Source organism: Lutjanus erythropterus, chromosome 19 (assembly GCF_056507025.1).
Source record: "Lutjanus erythropterus isolate fLutEry1 chromosome 19, fLutEry1.hap2, whole genome shotgun sequence".
NCBI lineage: Eukaryota > Metazoa > Chordata > Actinopteri > Lutjaniformes > Lutjanidae > Lutjanus > Lutjanus erythropterus.
In genome coordinates, this window is record NC_139335.1 from 9,969,997 (window position 1) to 9,989,562 (window position 19,566).

Here is a 19,566-nt window from a genome sequence, read left to right on the forward strand (position 1 = left end):
AATCATGGTTTGGGTCAAAATAACTACTTCCTTAAAGCTATCAACTTTTGGTTCCACACAGGAACCAAACCCCAGCTTCCTGTGTAAAAGTTCTGTGTCCCGTTTTTAATTTTGAAAGTCTAACCAGATGCTGCATCTGTTTTAGTGCTACATTGTACATTGTATGAGAATGCGTGTGCTTTTGATGCCTATAGGCAATGCAAAATGTGACTCTGTCTTAATGGACCGGCAGGTGATGCCCAGTTGCAACTTTACTTGGCTTGTCGTGATCTGACTCGTCCATCAGCCCAGCACATCAGGGATTTTCACCTCCATTAAAACAGTACTACCCGCTTGAAGGTGTGACTTTTAACTGTAGAGGATCTTAGCTCGAGTCGAGCGGCTGTAAACTGGTGAATAAACACTTCATATCCATTTTTTTAGCAAGTTTTGCTAAACTTAACCAAATAGTTCTGTTGTGTCAACCTAGCTGTGACTATCACCTAAGATGGTTGTCACCAAGCTTTACTTTCATATGTATTATTGCTAACTTTACCTCAGAATGAGACCACATGTATTTTCATGCCTAAGCGAGGCAAAAAGTGACACTGCAATGGTGACAGTTTCTAATTGCTCAGTTTACATGACATCATATTAATTACGCTTATAGCTACCGGATCCATAAAGATAAATGGCTTTATTTGATTTTAAGACTGACTTCTGGCAGACAGTTTCATCACTCATCATTCTCAGTCACTACAAACTTGTGCTCAGATTCAGTATATGAAGATAGAGGGGGTTGTTATCTTTGTCTGTGAAATTTCTCAATATATGTGATACTATAACCATTGAACAGTAAGACAAATGTCAGTAAATTCCATGAATTCAAATCAAATTCTTACTTAGATCTTGTTATTATACCCATTTATGTGGACTGACTGGAACACACAAGATGGCATTAGCCCCAACAGTGGTAGAAGATGGCCCATGGGGCATGTTTGCCAGATTTAAGACTTATAAAGAACTGACACACACAAATAAATTTGGACAGTGTTGCTTTAACATCTGAGAACACTATTTAACTCATCCCATCTCAGGAAGTTTTCACACTTCACACTTCATTAACCTCTAGGGCACAGATTCCCTGGGAAGTCAAGGAAGGAAAATGCTTGTCTTTTTCATATAAATCACCACCAAGCGGTAAACCCCCAATGACAACATTTACATGCACACAGTATTCCAGATAATAGCTGATATTCCGGTTAAGGTGCGATTCAGCAAATGCTGTTTATATGCACCTTCTCGTCTCGATCGCAAATATCCGTGTTCATGTGCATAAACAGAATATTTCAAACACTACTGTGAAAGCCAAGCTCGCACTAATCGCAAAAACAACAATAATTGTGATAAAATGAAGTTTATTGTCTCAGTATCCCAGATTAAATTGACATATGCCGGCTACCAAAGCAAGTGTTTACATACACAAAGTGGTCTAACACTTGCATGGATCCCAGCTAAATGTATTATTATTTTTTCTTTATTGATATGCCTGTGCACACAGCCATGTATACAGAATATTCAATTTTTTTCAATATTCATCTTTAAGAGTGTAAAATACAACAGTAAATAGGATTGGGTGTTGATACTGTATGCAGATATGAGGCGTACATGCTGAGCCATGAACAGAGTGTATCCCAATTAATGCATTCTTGTCTTTTTCACCTTTAACTCTTCATACGTTTTAAAGCATTCATATCATACCTGTGTGATATTCGATGCAAAATTATATTTTGTTTATTTTTAATACACATGGAAACAACAAATTTAATCACAATTACAGATTCAGCCAGGGAAGGTTTATGTATGTATTTATATTTAGAACAAAGACAAATAACCAAAGCCTTATTGTGTTAATTGCAGGGTCTCTTTTGTTATGTTGATTCTTTATTGGTCCAAAAAACAATAAATAAAATACTTAAAGACAACAACATCTTAACTGATCTGAAACAAAACTACAATATTGATTTGTTCTTATTTAGATATATATTATGACATGGAAAATATATGTTAAATCGCATGCAAAACAATCAGTTTGGTGCAATGAACTGTGTTCCACTTTTCCACTTTGCATCAGACAAAATTCTCCTAATGTAAAACAAAAACTACAATATCCCATTTTGGTTCTTTTTAATAGGCGTTATCTTGCACAACAAAACTTCTAAAGCAGTACAATATAATAATTTATGTATCATATTATATCAAATTGCCCGGTCTAGTACCTACAAGAAGTTAAAGGTGGAGTTGTTAGTGAAAAATACCCACGAAGCATCAAAAGTATGGAGAGCACTTGACTAATTCCTGCATTGGCACCAAAGATAGTAAATTCACTTTCTGACAGTTTCCTCTGGATATAAATTCTGCACTGCTGATGCATCAACTGTGAATGTATTTCTTACTATTTATATTAACATTTATGCTGAATCTTAAATTGAGGTTCACAACAGCTTTAAACAAACTTTTTCTGGAAAAAGCTGGCAAGTGCACCATGGGTCAGTAATTTTCCAAGTGGGGGGCCTCCGGGGCGTGCCAAGGGGGCCTCAGCAAAATGCAATAAAAAGTGATTTTAAAAATAAAATTGAATTACCATTATGTGAATTATTGTCAAACATAATTTATAATGATATATAAAATATCAAAATCTTATTTGTTTATCTTTCTAACTGCTTGCCAGTCAAATCATAATTTATCACAGCATAAGCTGTCAGTGTCAGAAAGCTGCTCTGCTCCTGAAATTTAGTATGAACTCACAAAAATTGATACGTTATTGAAAATGAAAAGACAAGCTGACCTCGGCTGCAAAAAAGTAAAACTCGCAAGTATGATGCAGCCCATATACATTATGGTCTAAACCTCAGCATTACTTGGAACAAGCAGAGGCTGAAAAAACAGTCAATGTCAGGTGTTTAAAGACATCTTGGAAAAGAGGGGAAGGCAGCCATAAACTAATGCTTTATTGGAAGAGTTGGCATGAAAAAGTTTGGGAACCTCTGCCTTGAGTGATTTTGCCCAACCTTAACGCTCAGATTGTTTTCTTGCTTTTGTTCATGTTGATGTTTCTTTCATGCAGTTTACCTTTAAAAAAAAGTTTCAAGCCCCCTGATGCCACACACACACTTGAGAATCAACTGAATCCAACAAAAATCACATTCAATCTGAAGGCACTTTTCCGTGGAAACCACTTGCTAAACTTTGACCAACTGTGTAGATTCTTCAAAAAACGATCCTTTTAAAACTTTTCTGACCAGCAGTGGTCAATATGATGGTCTCTCAGAATTTGTGCAACCCCTAATTCAACAAAAACCCACTGCCAGCCTTGTGCTGTTCTGAGAAGTCCACATGGGACTCGGCTCTGGAGCTGTGTCCTCTTCTTCCTTGGATCACAGCGATGTCTTGCCTTGGATGATGCTTCTGCAGACCTTTGGGATGTGGTTATTGAACAAAAGACAGTTTCACTCCCCCAAAGCTTTCAGGCAATGGCTGAGGATGTTCTCCGGGGTTCCTCTTCTGAGCTACATACAACCTGGTTGTGATTCACATTGATCCAGCAAGAAAGATTCAAAGAAATTACAGGCTTATTGAACTATGAAATCCTATACTGGGACCTAAAGCACTGAGGTTACCTGGCTGCACTAATTTTCCCACTGCTGCAAGTAGCAGAAAACCTCTCTTCTCATCACCAGGAACCAGGATCTTGCTTGTGCATGTTAGATTTTGGGATTGAAAAGGTAGACTATTTATTCTGAAAACTATAATACTATATGCACCTAAAGCAAGAGAGAGAATAAAGGTAGTCTTAGCTTTCCTTTGATGGAAAACAAAAGTGCTGTTCTCAAATGTGCTATCTATCAATCTATACATAGCAGTTGAAGAAATCAATGATTAGAAACCAAATTTTACTATGGTAACTAATATATATTATTTGTGGATCATCTTTTATACCTTCCTGAACATCTCTAATCAGCTCCAATGGTCACTGTCAACTCCATCCTTGTGCGCTGAAGAATTCCCTCTAGAGATAATCTTTTCAGCGGGTCCTCATTGAATAGGTCTAGGGAATATGAAGGAAGTGCAGGTTCTTTTCTTCCTGCATTACTGTATGTGTTATGGAAGTGACCACTGATTTTTCTTGAGCATGTAAAGTATCATATTTGTTACCTAAATGGCTCCTTCATGAATCCACTCCAACCTGTTCTCTTGCTCTTCTTTCTTACAAACCTCTTGCGATGTCCTTCTAAATGTTGGAAAGGTTCTTTTTCATCATGAAATGAAGGTCCTCTAGAGTAGAGTTCCCCTCACTTTGTCTCGTGCCTCCTTGAACTGCTGTTTCAAAGGCCTAAGCTCCTGCCTCAGCTGGTTAATCATAGCCACTGGTCATCACGTACTATACCAAACCTTTTAGAAGCAAGGCTGATTGCTGTCATTGCCTGGAGTTTTCTCTCAGTGTCACCCTAACCCTCTTGGTTCAAGGATTGCTTTCATGTTCTCGTTAAAGCCACTCCCAATTCACAGCCTAACTCCGCCTACATCTTGTACTCTGCTTTGGCTAAGCCACCAGCACATGGAGGGTCTGTTGACTATGTGCTGCCTCACGATCTGGCAGGTCTTAGATCTCACCATGAGTTGTTCCCGTGTGATTCATCCACTAGCTCTTTCACCAAGCATGTCATGCATGCCTTGTGGCAGCTTATTGCCAGGGATGTGGGTGACTTTCTATAGAGACACATTGCTATCTCATTTGTTGTGTCCCATCCCAGCATTTAACCATGTCCATATTATCTCCCTAACCCGAAGGTGTGTGTGTGTGAGGGAAATTTTCTTCGAAGCACATTATACATGCTAGAAAATAGTTGCTGAAAACAAGTCTGAGGTCTACATAGGACTGAATTGTGAAGTTAGACCGTTGAACTGTTGTGTACGATTTCTGTGTTCAGGATTTTTTGTTCAGTACCCCCAAATAAGCCCCACAAACCAATTCTCAAATTGGGGTCGTGGGTCATTGAGGTTCTTCCGAGGGGTCTCCAGCAAAAAGGGGAATAATTTAATTTCAGTGCAGTTCCATTCAGTAACAAAATGTCAGAATGCATGACTATTTAGTCATAATTTTCATATGCCAGTGTTGTAATTTAGCCTTAATGTTATCTATAACTAAACAAAGTGTAGTCCAGATGCTTTAAAAGTAATGATTATGTAATAATTTAAAAGCTTTTTAACATTAGAACCTCATTTACCACCCAGACAACAACAGATATGTGACAAAAATAGAATCATTGCCCAAATCACCAGAGATGCCTTATTTTCTGTAACAAAACTTCTAAAAGCAAAAATCTCATCAAATGGGGGTCTGTGGTGTAATTTGCGCCAATTTAGGGATCCTTGACGTGAAAATGTTTGAGATCCACCGGCTTACAATACGCAATTAAAGTATGGCACCTTCATCATGCTTTATTTGTCATGAGCAGATATTATTGGACAAAAAATAAAAACAATGAGAGTTGTTTCTTAAGTTATTTTTAGCATGAATATATGTTGACATTTAACATTTTTATATGATCAAAATTAACATTTGATTTTAAAGAAAGCATTTTGGGCTGCACTTTGTTTCTGTTTTTTGTTTCTCTTGCTGATGCAGAATAATTTGGTTTATTAAGAGAAGGGTCACTTGATTAATTCACTGGTAGTGCTGTTAAAACAATGCAAACCACACACCCGTAACTATTTTGACATACTAATGTTTTAAGAAAAGGATGCTAGACCATAGCATGTCTGATCAATTTTTTTTTTTTTAAATGTATGTAGCATTTGCACCAGAAAGACTGAATTCGCATCCAAATGATATTTGAAGGATCCAAATACTTAATCTACACATTAGTCTGCCAATTAGCCTACACATGTACAAGACTGGAGCCAAAAGTACACCAAGAATTTCACTGTAAATTGTTTAAACCATATTTTTTTTCATAAATAGAACCACCACAGAAGGTGATAATTGGCATTTATAGATACATCTATTGTACAATATGTATAGATAGTGTCTTGCAGGATTGGATATTTTGGAGTATATGTGTTTATACATCAATGCAAAACATTATGATTCACATATTTGATGTGTTAATAGCATGAAATAGTATAAAGCTTCATAGAAAGGCCATTTTGTTGTGAAATTTGTAATCAAATTTGGATAAACCTTTAGAAATAATGTTACTGATTTTTCCAAGAAAGACCACCTGTGTTGATTGTCTGCAGGAGAAGACTGAGAAGTTGCCATGGATCCCATTCATATGTCACTGTGCCTCACAAAGTACAGGCTATAAGACTTCAAGCTCCAGCTCCATGCATCAAAATCATATTATACCAGCTCATATACAAAAAAAAAAAAAAAAAACACTCCACAAAATCTGAACTGTACCATAAATATGCAGCCTACACTCTGCAGAATATAGCAACTGAACCTGAGGATGATTATCTACTCAACACACAGAGAAATTCATTCTAAATTGGCTTTGTTTATTTGGTTTGTTTTTCTATTTATTACATTTCAAACTCACCTGGGAGTCGACTCACTATGCACACCTCATCTAGAGAAATTGAACCAGATTTGATCACCATGACAATCTAAATCAAATGCCGTTAAAGGTTTTAAAATTTGGAGACAACTGAAGTACTTTTATATGGTCGTCTATTGGTATTAGTATTTTGGATATTGTAGTAGAATGTCACAGTAGGAGTTGCCAAACTTGCTCAAATATCACTTCAAATATTTTGATACATGATGACTTCGATGTGGCTTTTTGGAAGGAGGAAGCTGTCGGGTTTAAGTACCGACGACAGTGAGGTGTCAGAAAGCACTTGTTCATTTGCTTTGAAATTAATGTCCAAGCATGTCTGCCAGTAGCCTTATAAGAAGACCCTCTTATCCCTAAACTGCCAAGACATTTTTTTTTAACACACCGTTGGCTTTTTCTAATATTTTCTTTGTCCTGTGAATTGTTAGGTTCTGTAATCCAAAAGCACAATACAGGCCACTTTAGATAATGAGGCCAGACAGATAGTAACAGGTGTGACCATTCTGAAAAGACTCCTGTCACCTCTCACATCATCATACAAGGATGCAAGTGCTCTTATTGTGAAGAGGAGTCTAATATCTAATCCTTCCCTTCAGCTATTCCAAGACAATATGGAGCCGGCGTAATGCAGAAATGTGCAATATTTAATGAGGAAGACGTTTTTTTTTAAAGGAAGAGGGAAATAGTGAATTATTGCATGAATGTTATTGCACTTCTTATTCTTCTGCATTGTGTAACTTCAAACTAAAAAGACAGTTCTGCTTGTTTGATTGGTCATCGCTCAGTACATTAATTTGTATTATTTTCATGTGTTGTTACAGTAGTATAGTTCTCACTTTTACATTAGAGTTTATCATTTTCCACGTGTGGGGAAAGGAAGACATTTTTTAAATACGGGAATTGGGTGAATATAACTATATTATCATCTAATAATGAATGTAAGCCTATCAAATGAGTTTTAAAGATAGATGTTCGTCCTTTTGCAAATATTTATCTTTAAAACTTCACCTAATGCTCTCTCTAGTTGTTGCCTCATTATATTTTTGTCTTTTTGTCCAAACTGTGCGGAGTGCTCTTTGTTTAATTTAATTTGGAAAACCATATTTATCAGAAAGCTTACAATTATATTGTCATGACAATTGGCATAGTAAGACTAATAAAAGAATCAGAAATCACCTTACACATTAAATTGCAGACCAGCATTACATAATATATAATAAAAGAGCATGCTTTTCTTTTATTTCATTTTCATTTTATCGACTCATATTATATTATATGCCATGTATTTTTGGTAATACACTATGTGTTCTGAATTGTTTTCATAAGTCTTGGAGATTTATTTAGTCCAAACAGATCATGGCAACCATTAGTGAAAGGAGTTATGTTTTATGATGGCAGCAGTGTTTTGCTGCAAAATAAAAGTTACATTTTAATGTTCTTTTAAATTCACTTTTTAGTGTCATCCAGAGTGGATGATGAAAAGCAGCAAATGAGTAAAACATAGTATAATACTTTATGAGTTTGGTTATTGTGTGAAAATAATTTTAAAAAAGTCCCTTTAGGAAAATTTTAAAGAATCAGAAAATGTCAACGTGCAGAAGGTTGTCAGTTAATCTTATTTAGTAAACATGTTCAGTGTCGATGAATCTTTTAAATTCGCCTAGTTTTGCGTTTAACATTCCACAGTAACGTGAGCTGTGAATGTTCAAGTGTTATTAACTAAATTTTGATTAGGGGGATTTTTCGCGAAACACTCCGAGATAATTAAAATTATTTTAAGGATCGTCCAGAAATCAATGCAGATGGTAATTTCAGGCTTATCCCAGGTATGCACAGGAAAGATAAGAATGATTAAATCCACCGGCGCATTAATGAGTATGTAGATGTAAAATAATCCTAAAAGGCATGGCAGAGTTGCTGCAGGAGAAGCCAAATGTCAAGTGCCATTTTATTTTATGGAGGATCCTTTTTAAAGTGACACGGTTCTTTCTTATCCAAGCCTCTAGGATCTCATACAGCGACACAAAGCGCACAAGAGTAGCCTGTACAGACAGACGGATTTATGGCGAGAACACAGATTGTCCATTTCAGTTGATTTGAGCATGAAACTTGCAAAATCCTTCCTTGTTACACTTATTTGGAAATTCATTCATTTGGTGTGAATGAGGTGTGTGGGTAGAGCAATAATGCAAAAGCTCAAATTCCACGAAAAAACACATTACTTTTTGCTGTTATATGAAGTTAGGGTTATAAAAATGTTTGGAAAAATCAAAATAATGCAATTTCTGTAGTAATAATATATAGCAAATATTTACACTCAGTCCTCCTGTGCAGTAAAATAGATCAGTTTATGTCTAATCTCCTTAATTAGTTTACTTGGATATAATATGGGGAATAAACCGATATGGTGTGTGTGTGATGGAAGCTGGTATAAAAACATTTGGTTAGTCATTTGGCTTGGAAATGAGAGGCTTATTTCTGAAGACGCTGATTTCGACTGCAGCTCGAATGCTGCAAATGAGACCCTTAATATCATGGCCATAATTAATTGTGCAAATTTGTTTCTATTAAATAAAACTAACACATACTGAGAAAACTCTATTAGCCTTAATTAAGCTTGATATCCTAATTTAGGAAATGTGTGGTTGAAAACAAGCCGTTTTGGTAGATTTTTTTCCCTGTCTTTCTCCGATAGTGAAAAGCCTACCAGCTTTCTGCCTTTGGGCTGCTTTTCCTCCTTTGAGAGTTGGAAATGAGAAATGGAAATGGAAATACCAGGAGGTGCTAAATTAGCTGCCTGATCTGCACTTATTGCCGCATACAGGCCCCTATTACTTTGCCAATCTGTGCCTCTCTTTTAGCATTCCGGGCATGGAGAAGCTTCGAGATAGCAGATTTATCAAATGGGAAAATGAATGCATGATGATCAGTTAAATTGAAAATCAGCGTCTGCATGACAGCCCGACCTGACACCTCCGTAATTAGAAAGAAAAATGATGGCGTCCGATGCATAATAGAGCAAAAACAATTTACACTCTCCCATAATGATCCGGCGTTCAAATTGAAAATTTCTCCGGGTATAAATTGAATTCATAAAGTATGATTCATGGACGACACATCTCCTGGAGGCTGCCTGGGCATATCGATTGATAGTTTGTCTTGAATCATGCAGCGTGCAGCTCTCAGGCAAGAAAAGCTTAACTACTTAAGCAAATCGCTAATTTCACCTTAAGGCCACCAATGTGCAGCCAGCGATACTCCTATTCAGTGTGCTAATGAATTATGGATGAACTGGGCATACGTCCCAAATAGCCTAAGAGTAGCATGGAAAAATACACACCGAAGAATCTGAGGTTATTGCAAATTGGACCCGGTTATCCCACAATTTAGGGAAGAAATAAACCTTCTATTTTTTAAAGACTTGACCCTTCAATTTATCATTTTACGTCTTGAATTGTGTCAGAATATTCCTAATTTAATAATGGATTTTTTATTTTATAAAACAAATTATCATTGTCATTCAAAACTTAAATTAATTGGAGATCCCTGCAAGCTCACTTGTGACCACAATGTTATCGAAAAGTTATAGTGATGTCATGAAAGATCAGATAAATAAATTGATTTAAAAAAAAAAATAATAAAAACACCACAATGCACTTTCTGTAATCTCAGCACTTATAAGCAGCATGCAGACACAGAGGTTACACCTCTAAAGCGCAGCCTATGCAGGCCTAATCTTGTGCATGTTCACTGTGCGTGCCATGTTGGCTGTGTGTCTGCCCCTGCCCCCCACCAACCTAATAAGACATTGCTTCCTAGAGCAAACAGCTGCATGGGTTGAAATTTATGTAAATATTTTGAAAGGGACACTGGCTCAGAAATTCATTTGCGCCGGCTCAGACGTAAAGCTCACCCCTCTGATTATTTTCAATTTATTTGCAAATCAAGACCCAAAGAGAACACTAAAGGGCTTGTGGATTTTAACAAGGGTATGAGCAGCTATAGCTGGACTGCATGGTTTTTTTTTATTATTTTGTTTTCTCTTACATTTTTTCAATGCTATTCCACGCCACATAAAGCAGCCTCGACATTTCTTCCTTTGGGTCGACGTGATATTGTGGTCAACACCGCTAATATTGCAAAAGGGAGCAGATGTCCCAGATCCCGCATGGCTTCCCTGGGGACCACCAACCCTATTAGAACAAATGTGTTCTGCTATTGTAAATAGGCACGTTTGCCTCAGCCCGTCCTATTACAGCCGACGCATGATCAATAGGCTGATAACACAGAAACATCAATGTAAAGCGACAGAACAATGAGGGATATCATCGAACATCTATCTTAATATAGCCCTGCTACAAGGGGCCCTGACAAAGTGGAGAGAGAGGGAGAAGAAGAGGAAGAAGATGAGAAAAAAAATAAGGGAGCTCATGAAAATGCCTCCCCACGAATCCCCATCTCCTATCCAATATGCACAAACACACACACTCCCAGCTGCCGGGGCTATTATTTTCCTATTTCAATTTGACACCCAGGCCTTTTCATGCTAATTCTATTATTCTTGGAAGTTTATGTGATTTCATATCACTAGAAATCGGTAATGTATTATAACCCCCTTTGAGCTAAAATAAACTGAATCCCCCTGCAGTAGCCACCGGGAAAATAATTACTTTCATATCAAAACTCTGCAGGAGTCGAGCGGGTCCTTTTCGCCTCAGGCTCGTAACCTCATTTCAGTGGGGGCTTATAGATGAATAAATTTGTTAAGGCAATATACAAAGTACAACATGAGATTTCTTAAGAAAGCCCTTCCTACTGTACTGTAGTCCTGCACTGTAATGTGCTGCTATTTAAGGTCTCACACGGTTTGAGGTGCTTGTATACAATAGATTTATTTAAGAAAAAAAACTTACATATATAAATAGTATAATACCTTTTTTTACAGCTCTTGAGGATTTTTGTTGGTCTCGTGGTCTTGTGTTTTTTTTGACAAATTATCATCACACATTAAAGGATATCTAGAGACTCCTCACACACACACACACACACACACACTCGCAGAGAGATAGAAAGAGATGGAGAGGAAGAGAAAGAGAGAGCACACCATTGTCAAAATATCAGCAGAGTGGGGAAACCTATGCAAAGTTTCTGGTTAAGCTTTGGCCTAATGAAAGGTGTCGTTTAGAGGCTATATCAGTATGCTTCTTCTTTTTGTTTTGTTTTGTTTTGTTTTGTTTTTACCCCCCCAACAAGGATTTATTCCAAGTCTTCTTTAGAGTCTGTCTTTGTCTCTGCTGCAGGACTGTCACTGAGGGCAGACTCGGGGTTGACAGGGTGGTCCTTGTTCTCTAAATGCTCTTTTCTGTCTGCATCGACAGGCTTATTAAGAATGACTTGTGGACTGTGTTCGTGCATGGCGAAAGTCGAGTCGCTGCAAATAACAGAGGTCTGAGTACTTTTGGGAAAGGCGGCGGTGTGCGGTGATGATGAGCGTGTCTTTTCCTCTGATGACCCCACCTGTCCCCTTTGCGTGGCCGCTGCGGTGTCTGCAGAGTCCGGCGAGCTGCTCCTGCATCGGACGCTGGACAGGGATCTGTCCGCCAGGGTGTCTCCACAGTCAGAGTTTGCTGCCGCTGTCGTCGTCGTCGTCGTCGTCTTCAGAGCAGTTTGAGGAACAATGAATCCAAGCGGCTGTGTTATGGGATAGAGCAGGAAGTGTCCTTTCCCTATCAAAGGCCGTGAGGAGTGTAAGGCCGCGGGGTTGCGTCTCGGTCTGGAGTCCGAGAGGAGGCTTTCGACGCTGAAAGGGTTGAGCTTCTGCACGCCGGAGGCTCTGCTGCTGCTGTTGGAGCACATGTGGCTGGACCGGTGGCTGCTGGCTGGGTCGGGCGAGTCCAGCTCGGATCCGCCAGCGTCCTGGTCCAAGTGTCTTTGGTTGTGGTTTTGCGTCTGCAGAGGGTGAGGTGTTTGGTCGCAGCTCGATTGCGTTTGGGTTCCCCCCACAGAGTCAAAAGGCGTGCCCGTGGTGTGGTCACTGTCGGTCACATGCGACACCCCGCTGTCACTGTCCGATCCCGGGGTGTGAAATAAATCCCCAGCCACCAGCTTGTTCTGGGACTTGAGCAGCCGTCGTTCCTGTTTTCGCTTCTTCTTCTCCAGCCGGTCCAGCTCTCTCCGGGCGATCTCCTCCGGGTCCATGGGCTCCCCGCTGCAGGTGGTGGGGTGGGCGTTGTGAGCAGGTCGACCTGGACCTTTCTTTGTGTTCTCCTTTTTCCTCCACTTGGCTCTGCGGTTCTGAAACCATACCTGCAGAGAATGAAAGTGGAGAAAAACATGTGTAACTTGCACTTCTGTCACTGCGAGGGGTAAATTAATTAGGCCGGAAATGGTCGGTGTTCCAACAATATGATAATTAAACAAATAGTAAGGTTACGTCTTGCTCGTGTTGTTTCCTGTGCAGGCCTTTAATTAGGCCTTTGATTTAAAAACAACAACAACAACAACAACAAAAACAATCTGCGAACAGACACGACAACAAAAAGTTGAGATGATACCTGACAAAAGAAGCTTTACATTTACAAAATACTTAAAGTGCAGGCCAGGTATGTCTTAATTATTTTTTATGCTATATGTAAACTCCGCCATTACTCTTCAACTTAGCTTTAACTCGCTGTTTTCATCAACAAAAAATATTCTTACATTAAAATAAAATAGTTTGTATAGCCTATTAATTAATTGAATAATTTATTTTGAAATCAAGGACACACTGAATATTTTTGGTCTTTGTTTATCTACGATTGTAGATATTTTTGAAAAAATATATATCTATGCTAATATTTATGATAAAATACTGAAGTCAAAAAAATAAATAACGCTAAAATATCAGCCGGTATTAAAGGCTTATCTTTCAAAATAAAGGTGCAGTTAAAATTGATTTATCTGACTAACGTGAGCCTTGAAATGTCAAACAACACACATCAATGCATTGGGTAGTTGTTAAGTTTTTTAAAAAAATATCACTAGATATGTTTTATAGTATGTATTATATATTCATTCTACATTTTGTTCTCAGCAGTTTGGACCATAAAAATGACACGCTGAGCCTGGATGAATAATAAACAAAGGCTTATAAAAAAAAATACACACACAGGCTTAATGAATGAATCACAAGTAAAAGTACAAAATTAAAAGAATAAAATAAATATTTACCTGAACCCTTGATTCTATCAAGTCCAGCCGGAGAGCCAGAGCCTCCCTCATGAAAACGTCGGGATAGTGACTCTCATTAAAAGCCTTTTCTAATTCCTCCAGCTGCCAACCAGTGAAATTTGTGCGAGTTCTTCGTCTCTTGCAACCAGGGCTATCTTTGTCTGGGTCCCCCGAGTCTGACAGCAGAATGAGAATAAATGTAAACAATGGATAAATAGATATTTTTTTTTAAATTACCACATTTTAACATAATTCTAAGAAGACTGTTTTTTGCATGCAAAGAATTCTGCAAACTTTAGAGCTGCATTTGACATTTTGCAGTCCACATTTTTGCACATGCAGCCAGCTTCTATCAGATCTGTCGCCTTTTCTGAATTAAGAGGAAACCTCCGCGTGTTAACACAGGCATCTCCTTGCTCTAGTGTTTACTGACTGACAGGAACATTGTTTTTGCTTCGGTGCATCTTCAGCTCTCGGTGATGGAAATGAAGTGGGAGGCGAAGAATAGGCTACTCCTCTGCCTTCATGTGAGCGTGTGTGTGTCTCTGTGTGTGTGTGTGGTTTGTCTTGCCCTTTAAACACACCACCGAGAGGATAACTTGTATCGCAATATCCTGTCTCTTTGTTTCTTTCTGTTTTTGTCTCTGTGCAGCCAGCCAGCCTAGAGGAGAGGTTATTTTGTAGTATGTAATGTGGCTTACCTGACAGTTTGTAGTGCTGATTATCTCCATTCATCCCGCAGCCCGAAGACAAGAGAGGGTTGGAATTACCCACTGAAGCCGTGCAGGAACCATTAAGTAATCCGTCTATTGAGAAAGGAACCGCGGACGCAGATTGAAGTTGATGCCCGGCTAATTCGTAAACGTGATGGTGGCTCAGATGGTACGGGAAGCCCACCATCCCGCCGAGAGAGCCTCCGAACTGGGTGTGAGGTGGATCCAGTATCCTGCTGTCCATCATCCCGCAGGCAAAAGGAAACGACGTCTGGAGGCCGGTGATGGGAATTTAAAAAGCATGCAGTGAGTGTGGCCAACGAGTAGGGGACATGATGTGAAGGGAGGGATGAGCTGTACTTTATCCACATGAACCTCCCAATAATTAGCCCAGGCTCTGGGAATATGAGACCCAATGAGAAGCGGTAATGGACGCTGACGTCAGAGACGCGCTCTGCAAACGCTCCCCGTATCGATTGCTAATTAAAGCTGACATCCACCTCAATAAACAATATCAGAGCTGTCACAACAAGACAGGAGGGCTTTGATAAGAACTACATCGCAACTACACGGGGGACCCACCGGGAGGAAGGGCTCTCTGAATCCCGGGAAGAAAGGGCTACAGGCGGATAGGATAGGCCAGAGGCTCCCGGACTTTTTTGTTCAGTGGAGAACCTGCAAATGGGCGAATATTAGACAACAAAAATGATCGTATTTTATCCAAGTTAAAGCCATATCTGTTTATTATTATTATTATGATATTTTATTCTTATTTCTCGCATTGTTAGATATTGGCACGCCTCTTAGGATGGAAGCAAAAAAGGTGAACGCTGATCAACAATAATAAAAAATGTTGAATTAAAATATTACCTTTTCACAGGGACGCCTGCAACCTTCTTTGGGACACTTTTCTGTCCCTGAGCCCCTCTTTGGGAACCACTGAGTTAAGATAACCCCCGTATTAGTTATGGACCATTATTATTTTGATCTTTTTTGTGTTGTTATTTTATGTACATTAGATATGGGAACACGTCTTGATCAGGGAGCAGCGAAAAAGGTGAAAGGTGATTGAATTAAAATATTCCCCTTTTCAGGGATGCCTGCAACCGTCTTTGCATTGTGGGGCACATTTCTGTTCCTGAGCCCCATTCTGGGAAGTTAAGATAAACCCTTATGAACCATTGTGTTTTTTATGTTTTTTTGTGAGTCATGTTGTATTTTTTGTATTTTTAGATAGGCACATCTCACTTCAGGGATTTAGCAAAAAAGGTGAAGCAGATCAAAAACTACATTAATAATAATTAAAAAAACATTTAATTAAAATATTCCTTTTTTCCAAGGATACCAACCTTCTTAGGGACACTTCCCTGTCCCTGAGCTCCACTTTGGGAACAACTGAGTTAAGATTAATCCTTATGAACCATTATTATTTTGATGTTTTTTGTGTAGTTTTTAAATGGGTACATCTCTTGGGCAAGAAGCAAAACATGTGAAAATTGATGAGAAACTACAATAATAAAAAATGTTGAATTAAAATATTCCTTTCTATCCTCAAGGATGCCTGCCACCTTCTTTGGACTGTGGGACACTGTCCTGTCCCTCAGCCCCACTTTGGGAAGTTAAGATAGACCCCCATGTTAGTTATGGACCACTGTTATTTTGATCTTTCTTGTATAGTATTGTTATTTTTTACTCTTTACATAGGGGTACATCTCTTGTGGAGGCAGCAAAAAGGTGAAAAATGGTCAAAAACTAAAATAATAAAAATTGTTGAATTAAAATATTCTTTTTTTTTTCTCCAGGGTTGACTGCAACCTTCTTTGGGGCACTCTCCTTGGGAGAAGCTGAGTTCAGATAAACCCCCATGTTAGTTATGGATCATCATTTTAAATACATTAAACCTTTACAGTCAGGCAGGTTCATGTGCAGGGTGTAAAACAAATAGGGTGATTGCTGAAATATGGCTGTATTTAAAGGGGAGCTGAAGGCACAAAACCAAAGTGAAACTATAATCTTTTACTGTTACAAGGCGAAAGCTTCAGTTACGACCAACGCTGTGTTATGAACAAAATATATGACCAAATAAAGGAACTACTAAAAGAACAACGACAGAATAAAATACCATCCTCATATATATGTACATTAACAGCCATTCACACAACATCTCCTGTCAGGAAAGACCAAATTGGAAAGCTCCTCCACTTGTGCAACCCCTTTGCACTCAATATGTGACTAGCCTAAATCCTATCTGCTCATTAGGTTTTCAAATAATTAATTCGACTTTATTTATCCCAAGTCTGGCGCTGTCATAATGTTAATCAGAGTTGAAATTTCGCACCCCACTCATTCCCTGACCCTTGGCACCCGGATTGGCATGTTGTAATAACCTGAATCTCTCAACAGAAGCTGCGATAATTGTTACCCTATTAGCATGCAAATTGTTTAATTAATATTATTATGAGGAAGTATATAATCCGCTCGTCACTTGACCCCCAAGCCCAAATAACAACCCTCTGTATTTCAATGTGTAGCCCTACATTTTAATGAACTCCTCAGAAATGATCTCGCCTATTTATCCATCTTCCTTTTTTTTTTCTTTCCAAGCAGTGGGCTCGTCTTTGAAGCGTTTCCCTCTTTGTATTTTAACTTTAATTTTAACGCACACGGACAAGATCTTATGAATAATTCCTCCCCATTCATTTCTTTTTGAACATCTAAAATTCAATAATTGCTTTTCGTCATTTCCAAGCACATATAGCCACGGCTGTCCCCACAACTCGGCCGCACACAGGAGCTCAGTGAAAGGCAGCCCTTGACACAGTCTCCAGAGACATTGCATTTAAATCCGTTTTTCTACAACCGGGTGACATTGTCAGATTCTAGCTTTAATTAACCCGATAATAAGGCGAACAAGGCCAGCATTCAGCCGCGCTGCTGCCCTGCCTTGTTACCTTTTTTTTTTTTTTTTTTTTTTATAACTGGCCCTTTTTGGCAGCTGTTCAGAGGCAAAGAAAATAATAATACAAAAAATATGTTTTCTTATTTTCATTGAGAATTGTGAGTCGTTTGTTGCAGCTGGACACATCGTCTTTACTGCATTCATGTATTGTTGATCTGAATCAATAAGAGCACGTGGCCTATAGACTAATTGATTAAGTTTCCATCCAAGGAGATAAATTCCAGGACAAATAAGTGGTGGAGGAGGAAACATGACAGATGCACACACTTCAGCGTGTTCCTATTTTTGTGATACACAAATAGGTGCACAATAAAGGAAAATCCCCTATAGCTTATGGAGAAAAGTAACTTTATTAACATTTCTAAAATAACTTAACACCTACATTTGCTGCTATTCAATATTCCAACGTGTGGCATTTTTTGCACCTCAGTTGTAACCTTTCACCTCAGGCACAGTTTGGATAATAAAACAGCCTTTTCCTCAGATTAAATACATTTTTAAGAACGTCTGGAGGATAATATGACCTGTAACACACACTGAAGGTGTATTATATCTGTGATGAGATGATGCTTTTGACTTATGGCCTCTTTATACTGATAGAGCCAGACACACGTTACTGTGTTCTGCTATTGCTGAAATGTTTATTTTATCATTGAGGGGTGTCAATGGCACAATATGCATTATTTTCCTTAAAAGAAAAAAGACTAATTCCTTTCAGTCATCATGTATGACCCAAGTGTGTGGTGGTGTCTGTATCTGCAGAGACCCTGCAGCCCTCTGCATGTATTTCCTTATTTCCTCGTTATTTTGCTGTGCTCAGGACGCTTTACCAACCAAAAACGTCGGTATTTGGCGTCCAAAAATCAATTATCTCGGTGCATTTACGAACAGATCGGACAAATCCTGCTGGTTCTACCTTTAAACGTTACTATAATCACTTAGTGGTGCTCTTAAGTTAAGTCCACTCACTACAGTGATGAATGTGCAGAAAAGCAGCAGTGGCACTGATGGAGCACATGGAAATCCCCCAAACACACACACATGAACCCTCCACACTCACTTTATTCACTTATTTATACTTTAATCAAGAGTTCAAAAGTCCAGTCCTGCAGCCTTGCTGTTCACACACCTACCCGTTAAAGTTTCTTTAGGGGGTCAAACAAATACAACTCAAACACCTCTACTGGCACTTTATCGTTTCTCTTCCAAAATAAGTCTCTTTGCTGCCAACTTTTTGTGTTGTTTGTCTGTTTGGCTGTTTAGTCTCCTAAGAGGATTTCACTCACCTGCCGCCAGATAACCAGATAACTGAATTTCACAGGCGTGCCAACTAAATAAAGGTGTTCAAATGATACTCACCCCAGCCCCAAAATAAGACACAGGCCTTATCAAGACGCCCATCCAACACTGATGCTTACTTTAGCAGCACAGAATCAAATTCATTTTTAATTAGGCGGGCAAATTAATAGGCGGCAGTTTAGGAGTTTAATTACTCAATTAACTTCACGCACGTTAATTTTTAACTATCTAAATTAGGTTGCACATTATTCGATTTGATGATAATTATAGAATTAAATCTAAATTAATTGTTTTGGATGATTTGGATGAACTAGATGCAATTCCAATTAAACAGTAGAAAAAAAGCTGGTTGCCATTTTAAGCTCGCAAATCCTTTGATTCGATTTTAAGCAAGAAACTCTGCCTGGAAATTTTCCTCTGATCCTACAAATTCTCTCTCCTTCTAATCCCACAATTAAAAGTTTCCTCCCATCTAATTATCTGTAATTGTGCCGCTGTCAAAGTAGAATGGAGAAGTGAAAGCGATTGATTTGGACTTTTAATTCAGTTCATTTCTGATAGAAGAGAAAGTAATTCCCTTCAAATTACCTCATTCAATCCTGACACCCTAATGCCCTTCAAAATCTTTTTTTACTCCCCAGCATTTATATATTAAAAATGAAGCTAGAATGACTAGTGCCTCCTAATAATAATAACCAAACTTCCATTAGAATAATAATTTCATTTCAATTAAAACTGACTTATCACCTTTGCTAAAACGTGCTTAATATGCCGAAAATTATCA

The 19,566-nt window shown here is 38.5% G+C and overlaps 1 protein-coding gene and 1 long non-coding RNA gene across 2 annotated transcripts in view; one reads left to right on the plus strand and one right to left on the minus strand.

The window, feature by feature from the left end:
- Nucleotides 1–14,688, plus strand: part of LOC146309285 (uncharacterized) — an 89,814-nt gene extending 75,126 nt beyond the window's left edge. Inside the window, exon 6 of the long non-coding RNA XR_014772485.1 lies at nt 14,554–14,688. This is a non-coding gene — a long non-coding RNA (uncharacterized LOC146309285). The remainder of the gene's footprint in view (nt 1–14,553) is intronic.
- On the minus strand, nt 11,469–17,782 carry uncx (UNC homeobox). The gene is made up of 3 exons (XM_084744861.1): nt 14,513–17,782; nt 13,812–13,987; nt 11,469–12,908 (listed from the first exon to the last, which is right to left on the minus strand). The coding sequence occupies exons 1-3, from the start codon at nt 14,769–14,771 to the stop codon at nt 11,859–11,861; spliced, it is 1,485 nt and encodes a 494-aa protein (XP_084600987.1). The 5' UTR covers nt 14,772–17,782; the 3' UTR covers nt 11,469–11,858.
- Nucleotides 17,783–19,566: the final 1,784 nt, after the last annotated feature.

Coding starts and splice junctions, on each gene's coding strand:
- uncx (XM_084744861.1), bottom strand. CDS start 14,771: ATGATGGACAGCAGGATACTGGATCCACCTCACACCCAGTTCGGAGGC. Junction 13,988..14,512: donor TCAGCACTACAAACTGTCAG/GTAAGCCACATT, acceptor TTCTGCTGTCAG/ACTCGGGGGACCCAGACAAA. Junction 12,909..13,811: donor TGATAGAATCAAGGGTTCAG/GTAAATATTTAT, acceptor CATTCTCTGCAG/GTATGGTTTCAGAACCGCAG.